The sequence below is a fragment of the Drosophila subpulchrella genome, chromosome 3L (assembly GCF_014743375.2).
Source record: "Drosophila subpulchrella strain 33 F10 #4 breed RU33 chromosome 3L, RU_Dsub_v1.1 Primary Assembly, whole genome shotgun sequence".
Taxonomy (NCBI): Eukaryota; Metazoa; Arthropoda; class Insecta; order Diptera; family Drosophilidae; genus Drosophila; species Drosophila subpulchrella.
Window position 1 is genome coordinate 15784248 of NC_050612.1, and position 22712 is coordinate 15806959.

Consider the following 22712-nt stretch of genomic DNA (forward strand, 5'->3'; position numbering starts at 1 on the left):
TCGAAAGTCTTGCTTACCCAAAATAGATTCTATTGTCATCTTTCCCGGCATTTTTTATAACAATAAACCATGAGCCCCAGCAAATTTACGAGCTTCTCGAAAACTTCGTGTCTAGCATAGACAATATGGAGGGATCTGCGATCTTCAAGACCCCTTCCTCTAAAACCACTCCCCACCATTCAATCCACATGTTTGTTGACTTCATTTTGGTTTCGTTGGCTATTTCTACGCAAATATTTGTCTATTTTTAGCCCTCTCTTTGGCTGCCCCTTTAGTGCGTCTCCTCTTTGTGCTTATTAATGGCCTTTGCTTTGGCTTCTTCTTCTGCTCTGGGGGTCTCCGATCTCTGGGGTCTCAGATCGTCGAGGTCTGTGGGCTTTGTGGCTATAACTTCATGTTCCACATGTTTTGGCCGGGGTTTTGACTTTGATCGGTTTTCTTTGGAACTTTTGTGCTATTACCGAATGTTTACAGGTGTCTTATGCAACAGTTCAACAGGTGGACAAACAAATGAAAGAAAAGATTCGAAAGAAAACCGTTCAGATCAGAGTGAGTTATTATCGGAAAGTGTTAAATGTTTGGTAAATGCATAATGGTGAAATTAATTTGCATATCTGTGGAGTTTTTATCTTTTGGATGTTTATGAATGCCTCGTTTGAACTTCAAAGAGCCACTGAGTGGGCATTAACATATTGAATACGCATTCTAAGGTTATATAAACCCAAATCCTAATCAAATGAGGTGGAAAAGCCTCTTAATTTTCACTATTTCTACGCGGAAGCTTAACGCTGAACCTATAAACCTGAAACTTAAACAAACGCAAACTGGAAATTCGCAATTTCCCAAATGAATTTGTGCCGGCAATGGAGGACTACTACGAGTATCTTTTTCTACTTTTTCAACGCCTTTTCAACGGCCTTTCGGTTGTGTTAGTCACTCGCGAATGCGAATCCCCATTTTGCATGCAGACCGAGTGGAAATTTGCATAAAGAGGGAAACTACTGTCAGACGGCAGCGATTCCTTGGGCCCCATTTCAGGTTCCATGAGTCATAAAGCAAACATTTTGGATTTAATGGTCAGCACATAAAAGAGTTGAAACCTTTGCCGCATTCATTACTTAATTATGTAATTAATATGTCTGAGACTCTTACACAAAGCCATCAAAATAATTGTCTAAGATTGGTCTTTAAAGTGGAAGAAGGTAAAGTTAGAAACGACTAAAACTATGCATTATATACGGAATGTGTGCAATAATATTGAAGCTAAGCAAGTCAGAAACTGAAAACGAAAGAATGTGTTCAGTTAAAGCATTTAAAAGTAATGTTTACTTAGTAAACATTTTAATAGGAATCTATAAAAGGGTAATGTTCTTTGTTATTATTATTTAATGGATTTATTATAAAGAAAATTGATCACTTCAATCTCTGCCTATCAGCAGCCCTGCCAATAATGGGTTAAAGCTTTGATTGCGGTTTGTTTTGTAACGCTTACTTTTGTTTATTGCCCAAAGACCTGGGAAACTTTATTTACAGCTCTTAGCACTGATTTGTGTTTTTGGGGACACGCCCTCCTCCCTCAATTATATCCACCCCCACCCACTTTCAGTTGCCAATTTTATTATTCATTTTTCACCACTATTCGCCGTGTCTTTCGGATCTCTTGGTATCTCTGGCGCTCAAGTGGCTAAATGAACGCTTGCGGGCCAATTTTGGAATTGGACAACTTCCACCGCCTTTTGCACAAACAAATTTACATACGAATATGGCCCCACAACTGTTTTTCGCGACTAATTTCGTATGAAAATTTGATTGCGCCGCGATTAGAATCGCGTTCATTGTTTATATTCCTCTGTGCTGAACGGGAGTCGTTGACCAAAGCCAAAGCTCTGAAATTAAGTAATATTTTGCATACGTAATTACTATAATTTCCCCGATTCCCCCCGACCTCCACCCTGCTGTTATTATTCAGTTATGTAGTTAGATGTCTGTGTGTTACAGTTGCTTTTAATTGCCGTTTACAGTTTTGTTTACTCTGCAGTGGGTGTGATATGCGATACGAGATACGAGTCTGCGATATGGCCACTGCACTCAGAAGCTGAGGTTCTACGAGAGTTAATTATGCTAAGCGCAGGAGGAGAATGGAGGGGTCACAGAGGTTGAGATAGAGATAGAGGGTCTTTCGTCACCGCAAGTGTGTTGCAAGTTTCCACATCTGATAACTCACAGAGTTGTTAGGAACAGAAAAGGTAGAAAATGTAAACAGAAGTAGTGATCAGAAGATACCTTTTTGGGGGAAGTTATGTTGGGAAGGGTTTACCTCACTTTAAGAAAATAATTTAAGTAAACGTTTTAAATCCGTATTTCGTTAAAATATTACTACCTCTTTGTGAATCCAACTTTTTCCGGGTAATAAACGATTAGTGATCATTTCAAAATCATCATTTATAAAATGCACCTGCCAGCAATCGCAACCCGTGAGATCCGCCTAATGCAGAAGATGGGGCAAAGAAATGCTTGTAGGAAATGAATCTATATTAAAGACGATACCAGTGCAATTCGCTTTCGTCTTTTAATGGCTTGCCTATAGTAATAATACCCATCATTAGCAGAAGGAAAATGAGAAACGAATCTCTGCAACGCTGCTAATTATACTGCCCCATGAGGTGTGTTGATGGTCCCTCTCTAATCATAATCATCATTTCATCTCGGCCCACCTATTTTCCCCCTAATTTGTTTGATTTCCTTTTCGACTAATGTGCAAATTTCCCTGCTCTCTTGTTTCGTTTCAGTGGAATTAATTTAGATACTCGAAACAGCCGACATTTTATCAAAATAACGCGAAACAAGTATTTTGCATAAAAACGAACGGAAATCGAAAGGAACGCCCTGAAGGTCATTGCCAGAGAGCGGAACGCCGGCATCGGAACGGAAAACAATGAATTTGAGAGGAAGCCAGGCAGACATGCAAATATTGGGCGACTTTTGAGGGGTTCGATTAGCATAACTCGCTCCCCAAATAATAAATAGTATATCCCTCACATGCACACATGGAAAATAAAGCCAAATAAAGTTGGAGAACAATGGAAATGCAACAGGAAAACGATCTGGGAAGAGAAAGGGGAGTCCCGAAATCAGAGAAAGATGGGGAGATGAGAAGTAACCAAGAGACTGATAAAGCGGCCATTACAAAAGGTGGAAATGAAGGATCGCCAAGGGAATTGGAGTCCCCGAACGAAACCCAAACCACCCGAAATCAAGAGAACACAACGAAACCCCATAAATTGGATGGCATCTTTGCCATACCAGCCACGCCCCGTAATAAGACGGGCCTAACTACAAAATCGGCCAGCAGTAGCCGCAGTAGTTCCCTCAAAAAACAGAGACGTGGATCCAGAGGAAATGCAAATTTGAACGTAATTGGAACGGAAAATGGAGTTTCAAACAGCAGCGCCTCTGGCGGTGGTCAATTAAACCATGGCGCTAACAGTGTTGGAAACGACCTTATGAAGCAGTCACAGTCCATGACGTCACTGCAGGCCTCAAATGAGGAACAGCAGGAGCGCCGTGACGTCATACAGGCCAAGCTCCATTTGGAACGGCCCTACAACAGCCTCAAGGTGAGTGATCCCAAAAATGGTCATGCAATTTAAAGGGGCACAGGGGGAGAATACAGGTATTCATCGGGTAATGGCTGTGAGGAGTGAGGAGTGTGTGTGTACGCATATATTTGCAATTGATCAAAGCTCATACCCTTTCTTGGGAGATAATATAAAAGATATAAAAGACGCAAAACAACATACCGACAATCATATTATAATATATTTTATAAACGCTATATTTTTAAATCATATTAATCGATTAGTGAACCCCTGAGTTTTAGGGGAATGATATCTGCTCTAAGCAGGTCAAGGTTTAAGCATGGAATAAAAGACCTGGCTCGCACAGAGATCGAGATTACCAATCTTAAGATTTTATTAAAGGAACTTCGTTTTAGCTAGGGTATCTAAAGTTTGGCGTTTATTTTACTTCGTCACTGCTCCATCTTCCCGTACCTATTGCACTTTTAGCCTTCGCTCGACACGCTAACGAGTTTGGTCTCTAAAAATGACAAGGGGCCGTTAGAAAATGCTGTACTCTTGTTCTTGTTCTTGTTCCCCTAATGGTGTGTCTTAGTGTATGTCTGTGTCAACGGAAATTGCTTTAATAAATTATTAATAAATTTCCCGATTAGCATGCCTTTATGAAACCAACCGAGTTGCAACGGTTAAAAATGTGCAACTAAGTTGGCGCCACTGGCCATGAACACAAATTGCTAATTTATGCTCTAAACTGGAATGTAAAACAGGCCTCTTTTCTTCTTATACGCAGGCGGAAAATGATCATATTGTTGAGGAATGTACAGCTGTAAAATAACTGGTGTTTTGGAAACATTTAAATATAATGTAACGCTTAATAGAGGTTCGAATTGTGATGATTCGTGATAAATGGCAGGCTAATAGGCTTAAATCTAATTTAATTCGATTATAATATTATATATTTTTTCGTGACGGAAGAGGTCGAGTCAAAATCGTTTAAATACATCTTATCAGCGTGGGTACAAACAGAAAATCTGCATACCAACCAGTTTTGCTCCAGTTCTCACAGTCTTCAAAATATACTAACTCTATTCCTCGATAAAAATCTGTAAAATTTTACAAGACCTAGACCACAGAGATATATTTTTTTCAAGGCCCCCAGGTGTCACAGCTTGCATATTTTACAGCTTATTTGGCTGCAAACTTTTCTTAGTCACTGTGGGCGAGTTTGTGTCCGAAATGCGAGTCACTCGGCGGCAAAGACCGCCCCACACCCCTTTTTCTACTCACTCATTTAATCAATTACTCAAATCACCAGAAACAGCAATAACACAATCGCACACACAATTTCATTTTCGATTTTCAATTTCGTTTGCTTTTGGGATTACGATTGCATTACGATTGTGTAAATAAGGAATTTCCTTCCACGATTTCAGCCTGAATCGGGGGACTTTCTTGGACAAATGAGCAAAATGCATTAATTAATTGCGCGCGCTTTGCAATTTGGAGTGAGTAAAAACCAGTTTTCAGAGCGGCCTAGAGCCGGGAATCTGAATCGCAAGCTCCCAAGATGGCCAGGCATATTGTTTCGGCCGTATTTGGCACGCCTCAAATTACTTATTTATTAACAACTTTTAGCGGTTTCCCCTTCCTCTTTTCAATCGTCTTTCGTACGCTTTTGTTTGGTCTTTGCCACCTCAGTGGCTTTATTTTGAGGTGCTTTAAATCAATCAATATTTGTCAACATTTATTTTTATTTACCTTAAACAGCATCTTTATCGAACATTTCGTAAACAAATTTGGTAAAAACTTTATACTGTTTTGGAGTAGTAAATAATTTGAAAGTATGGTTAAATTACTGTATTTATAGTGGAATAGTACGGTTTATCTTTGTCAATCAAATTTGTTTAGTTTTAAATACATAAAAATTGTATTACAAGAAATTTAAACGATTTTACATTGAGGGGCTTTGAAATATTTTTAGTTGAAACATCTTATCTTTTTCATGGGACGAGTTGGCAGTCCTTTTTCTTCATCCTTTTTCTTCCGTGCAGAAGAATCATAATTTGCCCAGTCTGGTAGCACCATTTAAGTTATCTTTACTTAAAAAAATTGCGTAAAAAGAAAAGTAGATTAAAGTGTTATATACTTAACATTACAAGCGGTTCTACATATTACTTACAATCTTTTCTACAATTGTCAAGCATTTTGACACAATGCGCGCTTCAAAACATCCCACTACTATTTTTATCCTCTTTAACCTCTTAATTTTTTTAAACATTTTTTTAAAAACAATTGTTTAATTTTCAGAAAAATTCGCATAGCAACAAAATGCACCGCTATTCGTGGGGAAGCGGAAACAGTCAATGCAGTTCCACCAGCCTCCACAGCAGCGCCACCTTGGGCCTGGGTTCCTCTGGCAAAGACGACCTCTGGGCGGCCATTCAAACGAACTACAACTACATCATGGACACGAACCTTTTGGATACCTGCAAGGAGGCGCGCTGTGAGATAGAGGGCGCAGCCACAGTGTTGGAAAAGTCTAGTGAATGTTGTTTTAAGGTAGGTGGATTGGATAATATGAATATTTAAAACATTTTGCTTATACTTACTAATTGCAAATATGTGTTAAATATTTTCCAATAGATGCTCGATGAGACCCAAAGACCCGAGGGTCTTTGTGAGGATCCCAAGGAATTACGGCGTTGGCTCCGCGAAATGGAGAGTAAATTGGAGAGTTCGCCCACCATCACGGAGCTAACTTTGTTTGGCAACGCGGAATTGCAGCGCCATCTAGCAGTACACTCGGTGAGTTACAAGTTTTTGACTGCATTTTAAGAGCATACCTTAAGGATCGGAAAGGACATTTTAAAATTTCATTGCCTAATTTTCTGCAAATCTGGCGCCACCAATATTTGAACACAAACCATATTTTAAAATTTCTCAGCGCTGCCACTGCAACGTTAAGATGTATCAAAATCTAACAGCACTGTTAAGATGTATCAATACCCAACGGAAATGTTATAAAAATCTTAACATTTCTGTTAGAAAACGTTGCATCCTAACATTTCATAGAAGAGGAAGAACACATGGCGCCTTGATTCAAAAATATTACATTTTTTAGCTTTATAAAAGTAAAAAATAATATTTTCGTTCAATTGTTTTAAAACTTGTTAGCAATCCTTCTGTTATTTATTCACGATAACTGTTTCACTTTTTACACAAAGTATTAGAGCCATTAAATTGGTTGATCGAAGTTGAAATAAATGTATATGTTGTACTAAAAAAAAAAAGATAGGTATTGATCATTGAATTGATTTCTATTTGCGCCGAAACAAAGTCTTTATAAATGTAGGCGCTAGACAGACTTCGGAGGTGTTGGCATTTGTTCTACCAGATTAGAAAAATTATGATAGATCTTCATAAAAAAGTCAGAATGAGTATCGCATTATTTTGTTGGATTTTGTTTGATTTTGGTGTTTGTTATACCATGAATAATTTAAAAAAATTCAGAACTGATTTGACCAAAATAGCTTATTAAATTTTTGTTTACATTCGGGTACAAATGAACTATAACAAAAATCAATAGATACGTTTCACAAATGTTTTGTAAAAAAAAAATGCAAATCACGTCTAGTAAAAGTGTAACAAATTACAAAAAGTGCAATTTTACGCATTTTATTGTACCTTTTGGCGTTTTTGTTTTTGGCCCCAATGACTTGGCTTTTTGCTGCTTTTCATCTGTTTTGTTTGAGTTTTCCCCCTCCAGCGGCTTCCGCTAGTGCGTCTCGAAATTGTGCAACAAGTTTCGTATCTCAACCAGGGAAAAAAGACCAAATCCGTCAGTCATTCTCATTGCCCCCTGCTCAAATCCCCCCAAACCATTGACTTCCCCTCGAAAATCAAGACAACAATGTTCCCTTGTTTTCTTCGCTCTTTTCCTCTCCTTTTTTTTTTTCATTTTTGTTACGAAAATTTATTGAGCTGAAAGTGAAAATTGCTGCGAGGGAGAGGAAAGGGGTCTTGAGATAACCTCCTCGAACCTCTGCTTGATAATTGGCATTCGGACGTTTGTAACACCTTCAATCGAGAGTGAATTCAAAGTCTCTGAATTGCCCACAGATTTGTTAGCTGCACTTTTCGGTTTTCTTTTTCGTATTTCTTTGATTTAGGGGGATTTTTATCTGAACAATATTGTCTATAAACAAGGCTCTGGGCTCCCCATATTATGTAATTGTGTGTGAGTTTGGAAAAATCTAAGACGGAAGAGAGTCTTTGGACTCCGCCTTTGGCTTTGATTTGTGTCGGTTTCAAGTGAGCTTTGACCGTGACAGAAGTTAATCGTTTTGAGGAGGAATATTACATAAGAACCGGTGGGATGTGGAATTTGAAACGGGAGAAATATACCATTCATATACAAATTCATTAATTTAAAACAAGTGATGTGCAAAACTATTTCGGAGACAGAGCATTCTCGACCAGTGCATTATTTTAAAAAATATTTCCTTTCCTTGACATTATTACCGATGAAAAACTAAAAGGCCTCAACCCATTTCAACGCCGTCAAAAATTACTTTCTTGACCCATTTAGAAAATGTCGGTTTGTATTTTGGTGGCTAATTGAAAATTCCTTCAAAGTTTTTTTCAATGAAATTCCTCGAACACATTCGCTCTCCTCCCCAAAAAACGCAGCCGGCCACGAGCCAAATGAAAGTAAACAAAATCCAATAGTGAAAAAGTTGAGTTTGCATTGTAGGTAGTTAGCCGAAAAGTGCTCAATACAAAAACTTGGCTGGCTAAACTCCGGCTGGCTGCCCCTGATTTACGACAATTGTTTTGTCACGTTGTCGATGGGAGAAAGAGAGCCTCGCAGATGGAACTTTTCCAGCTAGTAGGCAGTATCGAACGACGACGACGACGACGGCAGCACCAAATGTCAATTGCCCAAAATGGTTAAACATATTTCCAATAAGTTGTTAGGCGTTTGTCTCTGTCAATTGTTTGGGGTTGCAGTGGTTGCTTCTGCAGTTCCCGGGGGCGGAGACACGCATTCAGTGTCCAAATCCGAACTGTTAACTAGAGTTCCAATTCCAATTCCAACTCCACAAACCGATCGACGCAATCAAGCCCCACAGCAACTGACCAAAGACCCAGTGGAAAGGGGATCGAGATTGGGTCTTGGAAACTTAGATTGAGATTGAGAGATGATCGCCGTGAAGCAAAAACCAAAATTTGTCAGCTGCCGGACAATGTCGGTGGCCATAACGAGCTGGGATCTCCGCTGTTTCCCCAAGGTGCTGACTGCAATCTCCTTTTTAATTGAAAACCAGCCCAAAACAAAGCCAAGCCCAGTGAGAATAACTCTGGATTTGGCTGATGGTTGAAATCGATTTGTATTATGTGGGAAGAAATTTGCAGAGGATGTGTAAAGGAAATCAGGGGAAAACATTTTTTTAAATGAAACAAAATAATTGAGGCTTGAAATCACTTATTAAGAGGTCTAAAAAATAATAATAAATTATTGCATACTTTTAGACACCTTCATAAGTGATTCAAATAAATGGTTTCCCTTTTGGGTAACTTTACTCTCCCATTGTTGGTCTGTAAAATTACTCTTTAATAGTAACTTTACAGAGTATTTCGATAAAACCTTTGATGAGTGTTTGGTTTTGAGGGTTTTCTCTAACCCCTTAACACTTGCCGGCCACAACGGGTTAATTATTCGCTGTTCTGGTCAAGTGAAGCGTAAACAATCATGTTCCCTGTCGCCTACAACGACAGGATGTCTTTGTTTTCCGACCAACTGGGGCCACCAAAAATGGTCAGGACAAGCAGCAGCAGAAAGCAGCGTGACAAAGCGAGAAAATAAGTTTGTTTTTCATGGCTTCCCTGGAAAAGCCGCAGGAAAAGTGAAGGTGGTGCAATTTAGTCTCTGGCCGGCGCGATTAGCTAAGAGCTGCGACCATATAATCGCATTGACAATTTCCATTTCGTGTGCGGGAGTCGAGGAAGTGCTCCACTTTATGGCAGTCATAATTTCATGTTTCGCCTCGATAGGATTTGAATTTTGAATTTCGATTTGGTGGTTGTCCGATTCTATCGAATGGGTGTCCATTGTGTTTTTGCGGCAATCTCCCCCCGCGCCAGATTTGCATAACAATTGCTGGCTGTAACCTTTCGCCCAGTAAGTTGGCTCTCCGGTCTGGATTCGCCAGTCCGACTTGGATGCAGACCATATGGCCAGCTGCAGTTGCTGGGCGGCAATAAAACATTTACCACCGAATTAGCCCAGCCAGAGAGTAGTTAGCCCAAGTCCGAGTCCAGGTCCCACTTAAAATTCAGTTACGATTGCTGCCCAATTCGACTATAGTTCAACTTTCGCGTTAAGTGAACCTTTAAATAAACTTTCCATTTTGTTTGCCATCGTTTAGTCGAACTTGGGCCTAACTGAATTGTAATTGCACTTGGGGCGTTGATTAAGGGTCATTAGGGAATAAAATTGAGTGCATGTGTACCTCAAAGATGCATCTCGTTGACCCTTTATAAATTAGATTTTTTTCGAAAATCAAAACTTGAAATTGAGATGAGAATTAGGAACCTTAAAAAAAAACTGAGTATATTGTTAAATTTGATTTAGCCCCAAGGTGAATATCTAAAAATGTAAATCTCCCACTCTTCTTTTAAAAGCACAACAATCTCCTCTTATCGCCAACAATCGGATCAGAAAACCTTTCACTCCTTCATCGATCCAAAACACGCCCAATTTCATAAGAAAATAACACACGAGCAAGATAGATGGTCGGGGGTCTCTCAAGTTCAATTGAGTTTCACTTTTCTTCGTGATTTAAATTAACAATTAAAGCGGATAATTAACAAAATGAAAACAAAAGCAGGCACACCAAATCGAAGGCAACACCCACCGAGCGAGCCAAAGAAAAATATTATTACAAACTCTGGTGGATAATTTATCAAACGAACTGCGGATCTTGACGATGAAGTCATTACCACAGACAACAAAAAAAACCACACAAAAGGAAAGACAGGCCCAAAAAGTATAAAAAGTATAAAATGACTACGTCACATGTGAAGCGGATCAAATGATTTCGTCATAATTGAGCAGCAAATTACTATTTTTCCCCCTCTAATAGAGAAATAAAATTGCCAAACTTTAGGCGAGAAATTTTTTTAAAAGTGGGAAGGAAGTGGAACTGGAATTGGTAGCAGACTAAACTGCAACTGAAACTTAAAACCGAAATGAAATGTGGGGGAAATTAAGAAGAAAAAGCCAACAATAAATCTTTTGGCAATAGGAAAAACAAAAGCAGCCACAAAAAAAGGCCCCAAAAGCATGATCACAAAATAGACTTTCGAACACAATTTATTTTTATATTTTCTCTGTTTATTTCTTTGGCTTACCAAACCGCTTGAGAGTTTGAGTTTTTCTAGCCAGCGATTTAATAACCCGAATAAAGCCCAAATAAAAAACAATGAAAAATTCATGTACGATCCATTCAGGTTCATCATTAACGCCAAGATCGAACCGAAGCCGGGGGAAAAGGGAAAGGCGGCTCTGAGTTTTCATTCGGGACTCAAAGGCTGTGCTTTGTCGCCACTTTAATTGGCTCAAATTAAAGACGAGCTGGGATTGGGTTTTATAGACTTATAGTCGTGGTGGAAGATGCAGCTGCAGTTTAGAGGCGTTACTTTATTCCGCTGATTAATGAAGAAATTTTCTCTGGAAGCTTGCCACCTTGTTAACGACTTTATGTGTGACTATTCGCAAATAACAAAATGAACGAGGTGAAAATTAAATTTAACAAAATGTCCCATAAAATGATCAGCTAACCATGGAAACCACCTGAGTGTGCAAGCCTTAAGACAATATGAGCTGATGTAAAATGTAAAAAATGGAAAGTGCTGGCCATGGTAGGAAGTTAAGACCACGGTTTGCTCTTTTCTTTTAAAATGTATTTTTTTTAATTAGCAAAATTCATTACGTAGGGTGCTTGAGAAATGAGGAGGATGTCCCTTATAGACTTTCAAGTTCTTTAAGACTCAAAAGCTAAGTGTTGCGTAGGGGTATTCTTACTTTGAGAGTTACATTTATATCTTTTTAACTATTTAAATAATTTGTGTTAGTTGATGAATTTTTTCTACTTCATTGCAAATATTTACTTAATTAAGTGTACCATATGAGAATCGCATAGAACGGCTCATATTTGCTCTGTCTAGTCTTGAATTTTCATTAAATTTAAAATTAAACTTAAAATAATTTTAAACTGGGTTAGCTAATAAGGGAAAACACACCCGATATTTATTTGGTTTGGAATTTATTCATGTCGAGTCGATATCAGTGGTGTTTTTTTTTTAAATGTTTAACCGTGGTAGATCTGGTGTCCGTAGGTGGGAACTCCATAGGATTCTACTCCGTAGGACTTCAAAACGGGGACATGCTGAACCACTGGAACGTGCTTAACCACGGGAACGTGCTTGACCACGGGAACATGCTGCACAACCGGAACCTGCTTCACCACTGGAATGTGTTTCACCACGGGAACCACATGAGCCACAGGAACCACTCCGTAAGAGGGCTCAATGTAACCAGGAGCAGCGAAAGCCATGGCAACCAGGGCAAAGATCACAGCGATCTGAAGAGATAATGTCGAGTTAATGCGCACCAAGGGATATATTATAATCCTTTAACTTACAATGCGGAACATCTTGATATGTTGTTCTGAAACTGAAACTTAAACTTTGAGGTTATCACACTTTTATGTTGGTCGGACGACTGTTGTTGATTGACCATCCGTGGCATCATTATATATAGTAGTTAACACGTCAACCAAAACTTAGCACCCAAATGACTTCTGTTTAAGCGCCACGCGCCAAACCAGTTTAATTATTTTAATTTTAAAATATCTTCGTATAATGCGCATTCTATTTTGCTTCATCTCCAGCGGCGAACTTCCCGTTATCGGTCGTTATTGCTTAACCTTTGGACATAATCCCCATTCAATAACTCTTCAATTGTGTGGGGTCTTTAGATCCGTTTGCCTATTATTGTTTACTTCCCGAGTCCATTGTCATTATATCGATCGACTTCACGCGTTTTGATGATCGCCGATAACCAAGGTCAAGACCACAAAAAGACCTATATGAGGACGCCCCTGGGTCAACTGACAAATCCATTCTCCCAATTAAACCATAGAATTCTATGAAATTATGGCTAAACACGTTTGCTCGTTGAGAAGTCAATATTACGCTGATTTTTGGCTATATAAAGTAACTGATACGTTGGTCAATCAACAACAGTCATCCGACAAGCATCCAAGTGACAATATCCCAAAGTTTTAGTTTGAAATTTAAAACAGAATACCAAGATGTTCCGCATTGTAAGTGCAAGGAAATATCAAATGTTCTTTTGTGTGTATTAACTCGACATTATTACTTCAGATCGCTGTTATCTTTGCCCTGGTTGCCATGGCTTTCGCTGCTCCTGGTTACATTGAGCCCTCTTACGGAGTGGTGCCTGTGGCTCATGTGGTTCCCGTGGTGAAACACATTCCAGTGGTGAAGCAGGTTCCGGTGGTGCACCATGTTCCCGTGGTCAAGCACGTTTCCGTGGTCAAGCACGTTCCAGTGGTTCAGCATGTCCCCGTTCTGAAGTCCTACGAAGTAGCATCCTATGGAGTTCCCACCTACGGACACCAGATCTACCACGGTTAAATTTGGAAAATAGTATTATTGATATCGACCGAGAATAAATAAATTACCATCGAAATTAACTAAACTACAGAGGACTTTTCTTGAACCTTACAGAAGGGGTATTATACAACAAAAATGAACGTCTGTCTTTGCACTTAAAAAAGCCGTATTCCTATTAAATTCACTTTAGAAGAGTATACAACTTTTCAGATTTATTGAAGAGTACTCCCAGTCTAAATAAAGTATTTACGCTTGTGCCGCCTCGTTGTTTCTTCCCAAATCCATTAAGTTTTGCTGTAGAATTTGCGTTGGTCTTGTTCGATTGGAAATTCTTCACGCAATCCGTAAATGCACCAAAATCTGGCACACAAATGTGTTTTCTTTGATTCTTTTTTTGCGTTAGGAGCTTTGCAGTTTATTTGGTGCGGATCGAGTGATAAAAGCCAAATGTGCGCTTCGTTCCAGGCACCCGAAAGATACAGAGGTTGAGCAGTTGCGTGGAACACATTTGGCAGGCTTTTCGAAATTGACTCTTTGGACTAACAGAAGGTGATTAATGAATGCGGAGAGGGAGTGGAGTTGGTTGGGAAAAGAAGAGTTAAACGGTAGTTAAAATCTGCCTAGCACGCGAGAGAAAGAGTTTGCAGTCGCAGTTTGAGTGAAATGTTTTGCCGTTGGCATTGAAAAAACTTCTATAAAATAAAAAAAAGGGGGAGGCTTTCCTTGTTGACCCACTTTTGGCAGACAGAAAAATTTATTTGCCTCTGCTGGCCGGCTGGGCTCCCCGAGAATTGTTAACAGCAATTTAGTAGCCATCCGCTTCTTCTTCGGCTGCTAAGTGTATTTTATTGTTTGCCAATTGCTGTTGTTGTCTTGTTAACGCTTTTTATAGCCGCTTTTTGCTTTTCGGCCAACTCTATTTGTCGAGTCTTTCTCTCTCTATGCAGATGTATCTCTCAGATACATTCATTAACTTGTTTGCAGTTACAGTTCCCCTGTTTCCCCTCGCAGGTGATTTATGCTTTGCCCAGCTTTTGTTTGTATATTTAGACATTTCCTATGTGTTGTCACCTCAGTTTTTTCCTGCACTTGCTCAAATTTTTAATGTTTTTTTTTATATTTTTGACTAATTAAAATAACGAGGTAATTGTGCAGTTATGAGGAGTGTCTTAAAGTGGAGGAAAAGTGGAAGATTGTGTGAACATGGCAGACCTCAAATCTCGTTATGACTATGAATATGCATTGGCGCTTGATGAGATACCCACTTCTCTATTTTGTAAAGAAGTTGAAGGCGTGCCCAGGCAATTAGTTTGTAGCTAGGCCCTTCGATAGAAACCTCCAGGGCTATTTTGGCACGTTGTCTGGAGGTGGAATGCTGGGACAAGCAATGACTTAAGGGGAAAACTTGTTCTCCACACCCAGTGCCCATTGAATGGAACAGGGTTCTCTATTTAAGATGGGCTCATAAATAGAATAGGTTACAGGCATCTTTTGACTTTAATAGTTCGCACTTTAATAGAAGTTAAGTGTGTTTGCAAGTTCGTTAAGATCGAGCCTTTCAGAGTCATGACTTAACTACTATTATTCATAAATGGTTCTAGCCCATTCATAAAGTCTTTGTTTTATTTCATTAAAAACATTAAAAAACCAAGATGAGTTTTTGAATAAATAAATGTGAAAGTATTGCGGCAGTTGAAGACATTTGTATGTATAATTGCATTCATATAATATCATAGGCATAATTCTATAGTCCATCTCTAGTTATTAAAATGTTTACTGCAAGCTGCCTTTCTATGCGATTCTCATTCAATCAACCTAAGTCCAATCCAGTTCATTGGAAATTAATCCATGAATGCGCCTTGTTTATTTTTAAAACCTAGATGTATATAATCAAACCTTAAACTGGACTCTCCCTATCGAATTTCCTTTTCGATCTGTCAGTCTAATTCGTGATCTTTATACCAATCTTTCTCAACACACACTCTTTCGAGAGCACACTCGTCTGGTTGACTTGGCTTGTTGGATGTCATCCATCTGCTTGGTGTTTGTGTGTTGCAGCCAACAAATAACAAATAAGGGAAAAACTTGTCAGCCTCGCACACGTTTCCTTCTTCTTCTGGCTTTGGATGGCTTCTTGGAAAAGCGGGGCCAGCGCAAGAATCTCTTCTATTTCCTTGGGAAATATCTCCGGCATTCGAGTGCGTTGTCTTTGATTCTGATATCAAGCTTGGAGATTCTGGTCGCTCTCGTTTCGATGAGATGGGATCTTTTTAAAAGGTAGTCGTCGCTCTGTGGTCCACTTTAAGCATATGTTTTTGAGTTCGAGGCGCGTGCGAAGACCGCAAATCGATGCAGGAAATCCGATTTGTGGTAAAAGTTTTTCTTTTTTTTTTTGCTCCCCTAGTTTTTCTCAGCTGAGTTTTGCTTTACTTTGGCAAGTTGCCGTTTAAAGTTGTTGCACTAAGTAGAAATATGTGCAAAACGGTGGTTGTGGGGCTTCTGGGAAATCAAAGCCGGTGGTCTCGAAAGGCGGAAGAGTGGGCTGTAGGCGGGCGAGAGGTGCCAAGTGTTAAGGGTTGCCGGGGGTTAATAGTCGTTAAACGTCAGCGGGGGTCAGTGGCTTACCAGGGTCTAAGGATATTTGAGATGGAGAGTTTGGTGGGAGTAGGGAAGACAAATGGTAAATACAAGCTATTAGAGTACACAGTTGACTTGAGTTTAGATTTCAAAACTATTTTGCCTCTATAAAAATGTTTTAAAATGTCAAGTATTAAAAATAATCCAACCAATGGTCACTTCTAAATAAGTTTTGGGCTCCCATACTGAAAGCCATTGAAATTACAGAAAAATCGGACATGAAAATGGGTTAAATTTTTGACCCTAGGCTTAATGATAAATTTTAATGTAGAATATTAGAGAATTGAACCACAAATTCATAGAGGTATCCCACGTCAAAATCGGGATCCAATAACTCAAGTTATGGTATCCAGAAGTGCAGTTTTTGGGTTCCCATACTGAAAACCATTGGAATTAAACAAAAATCGAACATGAAAATGGGGTAAATTCTTGACCCTCGTTTAAAGGATACATTTTAATGTAGAATATTAGAGAATTGAACCACAAATTCATAGAGGTATCCCACGTCAAAATCGGGATCCAATAACTCAAGTTATGGTATCCGGAAGAGCTGTTTTGGGTTCCCATACTGAAAACCATTGGAATGAAACAAAAATCGAACATGAAAATGGGGTAAATTTTTGACCCTCGTTTAAAGGATAAATTTTAATGTAGAATATTAGAGAATTGAACCACAAATTCATAGAGGTATCCCACGTCAAAATCGGGATCCAATACATCAAGTTATGGTATCCAGAAGTGTAGTTTTTGTGTTCCCATACTGAAAACCATTGGAATTACAAAAAAATCGAACATGAAAATGGGTTTAATTTTTTGACACTAGTTAAAATGATAAATTTTAATTTAGTATATTTGAAAATTTAACCACAATCTTATAGAGGTATCCCACGTCTAAATCTGAATTCAATAACTCTAACTAGAGTTAGAGAAGTAAAGTTTTGGGTTCCCATTCCCAATTATTTGCCCGTTGATCCAGGATATACAACATTAAATACATTTTCAAACAAATCTCTTCTACATCCTTACCTTGTAAAAGTCAACGATTTAGCTTTATTTGTAGGTCAACACCGTCAAATAAAAACTTAGTGCAAGTCAGCCATTACATATACTCGTGACCACTTAATTAAATTTATATCTTTAATTTAACTCTATAAACAAATAAATGAGAAAGCCAGGATACTCGAGAAGAGGCTTTATTCCAAGACACTTGCAATTGAGTTTTCTTTTCTTTGAGATAACCTCTCTTTTTGCTTGTCTGCCTATCTGCGCAGCTATGACTATCATCATTAAAGAAAATCCGCAAAGCCTCTAAGACAATCTGATCGATTTATGCAAATGATACTCTAATCTTCAGACGTGCTTCTTCGCCATCACGAAGAATAACAATTCGTCATTATGGCAAACAAAGATCGAAGACCAGTTTTCACCTCCATCTAATGATGTTTACCTCATTTATCCTGATCCGCTGTGATCCGCTTGTAATCAATCCCCATCCCAGCCAGGGGCAAGTTCAAGTTGCCAGTTCTCCAAAGCGATCTCCACGGTTCCTTTATAATCTCGAGTTTCATCCTTTCCACTCCACCTGGCTTGAGTGGGTGGCTCAACATAATGGGGGGATCTGCCGTTATTCGGCTGTATACCGACTTAAGCCACAGCTGCAAATAAAATAAGAGTCGACTTCAACACTCGACTTGGTTTAATGCAAAGTGCCGCTGAAGAGAGATGCGTGGGTGGGCCCACATGGGAAGACAACTGGGTCTCCGACTGAGGCTCCAGGTACACTTTAGGATGTATGCACTGAGGAATAAAATGTGTTCAAAATATGTATAATATTTGATATGTTTTACAGAGAGAGATATGAACTTACCAGGAATTGAAAACGCGAATTCTTTAGATTTGAAAAATTTTGAACTTCAAGCCTGGAATTTCCTTTAAAACTAGCTAGAATTTTTTGTCAGTGATCGATTGTGCTTCATTAACACTCGCCGCTCGTTTGCCTGGGTCTCTCTTTTTGTTTGCCGCAGTTTTTGACACCAAACTTGGCGTCACTTCAAAGCCCTGGCGATTAATCTTGAGTGCTGGTGGGGCAGGAGTGCGGCTTCTCTCAGCCAGATCTTCCAGATCCGGTTGTCTGCAATTTGCAGGCATTTTGTTTTGCATTATCCAAGAGATTCTGTGCTGGCAAACAACAAGCAACTCATTTGCCACTTTTCACACCCTTGAAGCGGAGTTTTCACTTCTCTTTGGGTGAGCTTTAGCCGCAAATGGAGGAGCCGCCTCATAAATCATCGCCCATGCCACCGGTGGGCGTCGTCCAACGTCCATTATTAGAAGTGTGCGCAGGCGCAGGCGCAGCTGCTCCTCTTACTTATTCCCCCCTCTTACTTATTCCCAAATCATTGTCAGCTGCAAAAGTGCCAAAGAATTGTACAAACTTCACGGCTGATTTGGGAGATTTGGCCATATACATATTGTTTGCCAGATTGCCAAGCGATTGTGGAGCACTGGGTCAAGTCAGTCAGTCAGTCAGTCATTCATTCAGTCAGTGAGTCGGTGAATTGAAGTATGAAATTCTAAGGAAATTGCTTTATTGTTCGCTGATTGAAATCAATTTGGCGTGCGAATGAGATTTTCATATCCCCCAGATCTCCAGATATTCCAGTCCAGTGGATTTAGTAAGACATTCCGGTTCAAGAGTTCACTAGACTGAGCGGTTTTATGTATATGATTAGGATTGGGTAATAATCGCTGGGGAGGAGCTTTCTGCCCATCGAAGGTAAATGGGGATCAACGATTTGGCCGACTGCGATTATGGTTTCGTTTGGCTTGGCTTGGCTTGATGGAAAGTGCAGGGCAATGAAGTGGCAAATGTTAGACGGTTGGGTAATCTCTGGTTAACCGTAATAACCATTAGGCGGATGAGAATTGGGGTCAGCTAGGTATTTCTGGAATTAGGTTCAGGGATCGTTGCGGTTCGGTAGAAGTTTCCTTGAAGATGGCTTAATTCGGGTTAAGCAATAAATTAAGATTAGGGTTAATATTTGTATAGCAACGTTTATAAAAATAGTTATACATATGCTCACAGAATCAAAGTACGTAAATTGTTAAGAAAAGGTTACTTTTACCTATTTTTGGGGTAAGAACGGATGTTTACTTTAAGATGAAGCTAAGATAATATAGCTGTGTTGCTTTTCCAGTAAAGCGATCGGTTTATGGGTTTTCGGTTCCGATTAAAGTTTATAGATCTTGATTTACACCTTTGCCTCTGCTTCTTCCATACCAAATGAACCACTCTTGGCCCCATATTATGTAACTCTCGAGCAGAAAGCGTTGCCAATTATCAAATTACCATCGCCAGCCAACGGCAATTTCTTTTCCTCTCCCATTTCTCTGGATTGGATTCTTCCCCTTGGTTCGGTTCTCCCCCCTTTCGCCCACCTTTATGGCCCAATCGATCAGAGCCAATGGGCAATAACTTTGCGGCCAACGCAATGCGGCTGCAGTTCGATTATTATTTTTATTGCACCAGTAGACTTCTGAGGCCCTGGGTCCTCTTACCTTTCCCCTACCACACAATGTATATATTGTTTTTTCCCGCCTCTTTGCTGTTTGTTTGCTGCTGAACAGGAGTTGGCTGCTACTATTCTTTTTTTCTTTTTTCCCATCGTTCGTTCTTTCACCGCCAAGTTGTGAACAGCAGCACGCAGAGGCAACAAAAATTGGCCGGGAAAATGCGGAAAATGGTTTCGGCCGCGCCGCGAAATTATGCCTCGAAATGGAAAACGCATTTTCTGTTATCATTTGCCGCGAATCTGCCGAGAACATGAAAGTTGCTGTCGACTGGAAAAGCTGAAAAGTCTCAGCTGCCCGAAGATCTCATGCGATGCTCTGAAAAGAGAGTTGAACACTTGGCAAAAGGTGCCAGCAATCTTTGAAGGGGGAAAGTGAGTCCGTAAATCTGAAAGAATATATGTGTCTTATCCTCCTAAAGATACACTTCCCATGAGCATAATGCACTAAAGGGAAAACAGGCTTTTAAAAATACATATAAATTGCATTTTTTCATTTATTGTTGAGTGAAAAAAAAAAACAAAATATTCTTTTGACACCCGAGCAGGGATTATGTAACAGAAGAAACTATTCCATTGGAAATGTTTCCTATGCTTAAGATATGTCATATCATCTGGGTTTTTTTTTCTTACCCAAAGAGTATTAACTGCCTCGCTTTAAATTGGATTTTCCGCATCCTTGTTGCCTCGTTTATGTTTTCATTTTCCAACTGCTAAGTGGGCATGCCGAGGCAATTCACTTTTCTGTTTATCATGAGTGGAAATTTAAGTTATATTGTCTGTTTGCGAGGAGGCTGCAGCCAGAAGAAAGCCATTCGAGAATCGGAAAAGTGGCTCGAAAAACAATACTCGCCTATTTGCAAAGAGATTGCAATTATGGTGAGCTACGGAGACTAAAATCGCTTCTCTTCTCGAGAGTCAAACTTTCGTGGGGTTCATAAAAATCGAGCATAAAAATCTTGACAATTAGACATCAAGCTGGGTGGCAGACGCTGGAAGTTTCCTGCCGCTTTCTTGGAAGTGGGAGGCTTTTCTTCTCTCTAACTCTCGATGAGTGTGTGGGTGGAGAAAGCAACTGTGTTGCGGTTGAAAACAAGGCAGGGAGACAAAAGCAGACAGAACTGTAAATGCTGCCATCAATTAGACTTCCACCTCGATGGGGTTGCAACGGGTAAAATGGGTGAAATGGGTGCAACGGTGGCAAGGGGACCTCGAGCTCAAGCACGGGACCTTGCGCTTCAAACTTCAATTAAATGCTGAAAATCGTGCATAGACAATATTTATCAATCACCATTATTCTAACTGTATCTCCCGCTTGGACAAGACGAACGACGAACTCCACTGAACCGACGACGATGAGAGGCTGTGTTATGTATTTAAAAAGGCAGCAATTGGTTTAGAGATGGCATGTTGCTTTTAGTTGGAACTAAGAGGGTTTTTTAGATATCAATATAGTTATGGTGGATCTTCTTATTTATATTTATTTAAAAACTGAATTTACATGATGTGTGTGGCGGCAGAGAAAATATGTATCCCGCGGGCTTCTGCTGGCGACCGCTAATCTAAAGTTTAGATTCTAAACTATCGAAAATGCAACCCTGGAACATTGAAAAAATGATGGAATGTTTAATATTGAAGGAATGTTTCGGGGGACAATCTACGTTTTAGGTATGGATCTTTATATTTTTTTCATTCTTCCCTCAACCATCGTGTCACGAACTCATCTCGATTCGCATTTTCCGCACTTCGGAGTTGCGACCGCCGCTCCAACTCATAACGAACGCAAAGTTCACGCCGCAGTTCAGTAGAACAACCAATGTCAGATGTGCAGGGGAGTCCGGAGGGGATTCCCCGTTTCGCGGCAGTTGAGTGGGTAAACGGTGGCTGCGGCTCCTTGTGTTGCAGTTGCCTCTCTACTACTGGTCCGCTGGTGCATGCAACAATGAACTCGCAACTTTTTAACTGTTTTCATCGTCGTCGTCTGTTTGCGATTTGTGAAAGCTTCTGGCTTCTGGCTTCTGGCTTCTACTTCTGTTTCTGTTTCTTCTGGTGTTGCCTTCGGTTTTCCACGGCTCAATGGCTTCTGGCCTGGCCAACAATGCATAAATTGTGCGCACCAAAGGCCACGAAAGAGGCGACATTTCGGCTAGACCAAAAAGCCAAGCAAAAGTGGATCAAACTCGCGTTGAGCGAGATGCAGATATGCAGATTTTATGGAAAACTGCATAAGTTTGGAGAATATCTTCTACCGCAAACTCAACACTCCACTTATTAATTACATTCAAGAGTCTAATCTCTCAAATGCAGCTTAATAGATGGCTCAAATGACCCAGTTAGATTATCGCGATCTTAAAGAGATTTTTCCAGCATCCGGAATAGCCAACTCCCCTATCATTTTGCGCATCATTTAGTTAAACAAATCTTTCTCAACATTTTTCCTCTTCTCTTCTCATTTCAGGTAAGCAAATTGTTCAAACCAACTTTTACCCACAGCTGATCGCTCGTAAAGCGCAGCTCCACATATATATTCGTATATAGTTTATATTGCCACGTAAGTAGCACGACCATAAATCAGGCAACCATCTGGGGACTCTGTCACAGAGCTCCGGGGCTTGAGTTGCGATGGAGGTCTGAACGAAGAGTTGGGCCAGAGCTCTACATAAACCGCTTTGATGATGTCAATATTATTATGCAAAGCCCTTCAAGTTGACTTTACTGCCCGCCGCTGGACAGCATGTACGATAATGTGGGGGAGAGATGGTGATAAAAACTATCGAAAGTGAGGGAAGTTAATGCCGTTTAGAGGAAGAAATTGCGGAAATGGAAAACCCGGTCGGCCCAAGAAAATGTCATTAATATAACAATTAGGTCTCTTGAGCTTATACATAGGATATGAAAAGGTCTTGTCTTATTTTTATATTATTATTTTTAATTACAGCAAAAAAAGTTTAAAATCCCTGTAGAAAACGATATATTTTTAAAGCAATCTCTTCAGCCCCCCTAACTATTGGATTAAATTTCCACTCATCCCATGGGCATGTAATTGACCGATCTTCAGCCAATTTGCCTCGCATCCGACACAACTTTGACAAATGGTCGAAAATGCATCAACGTTTCATTGAGATTTCCCTTTCTGACCAGCGATCATTGCCGTAAAACCCTCGGGTTTAGCCTTTCATGGCTCGCAACGAATTTTACGCATTTTATTTTATGCTCAGCGCGGGGG

At 39.8% G+C, this 22712-nt stretch overlaps 3 protein-coding genes across 9 annotated transcripts in view; 2 read left to right on the plus strand and 1 right to left on the minus strand.

The window, feature by feature from the left end:
* Positions 1-22712, plus strand: part of LOC119552696 — a 118368-nt gene that overhangs the window by 32983 nt on the left and 62673 nt on the right. For all 5 annotated transcript variants that reach the window (XM_037862422.1, XM_037862425.1, XM_037862426.1 and 2 more), the window contains 3 exons: positions 2790-3617; positions 5886-6137; positions 6222-6383. In XM_037862422.1, the coding sequence (XP_037718350.1) occupies positions 3081-3617; positions 5886-6137; positions 6222-6383 (951 nt within the window). In that variant the 5' untranslated portion in view covers positions 2790-3080. The remainder of the gene's footprint in view (positions 1-2789; positions 3618-5885; positions 6138-6221; positions 6384-22712) is intronic.
* On the minus strand, positions 11951-12295 carry LOC119552719. 2 transcript variants are annotated; one of them, XM_037862471.1, is made up of 3 exons: positions 12284-12295; positions 12134-12223; positions 11951-12097 (listed from the first exon to the last, which is right to left on the minus strand). In XM_037862471.1, exons 1-3 carry the CDS (start codon positions 12293-12295, stop codon positions 11951-11953), a joined length of 249 nt encoding a protein of 82 aa, XP_037718399.1. The 2 variants fall into 2 exon arrangements, with proteins under 2 accessions (XP_037718399.1, XP_037718398.1); XM_037862470.1 differs by having other exon boundaries at positions 11951-12223.
* LOC119552717 lies at positions 12713-13301 on the plus strand. Of its 2 annotated transcripts, XM_037862468.1 has the most exons (3): positions 12956-12967; positions 13029-13118; positions 13155-13301. In XM_037862468.1, exons 1-3 carry the CDS (start codon positions 12956-12958, stop codon positions 13299-13301), a joined length of 249 nt encoding a protein of 82 aa, XP_037718396.1. The 2 variants fall into 2 exon arrangements, with proteins under 2 accessions (XP_037718395.1, XP_037718396.1); XM_037862467.1 differs by having other exon boundaries at positions 12713-12967; positions 13029-13301.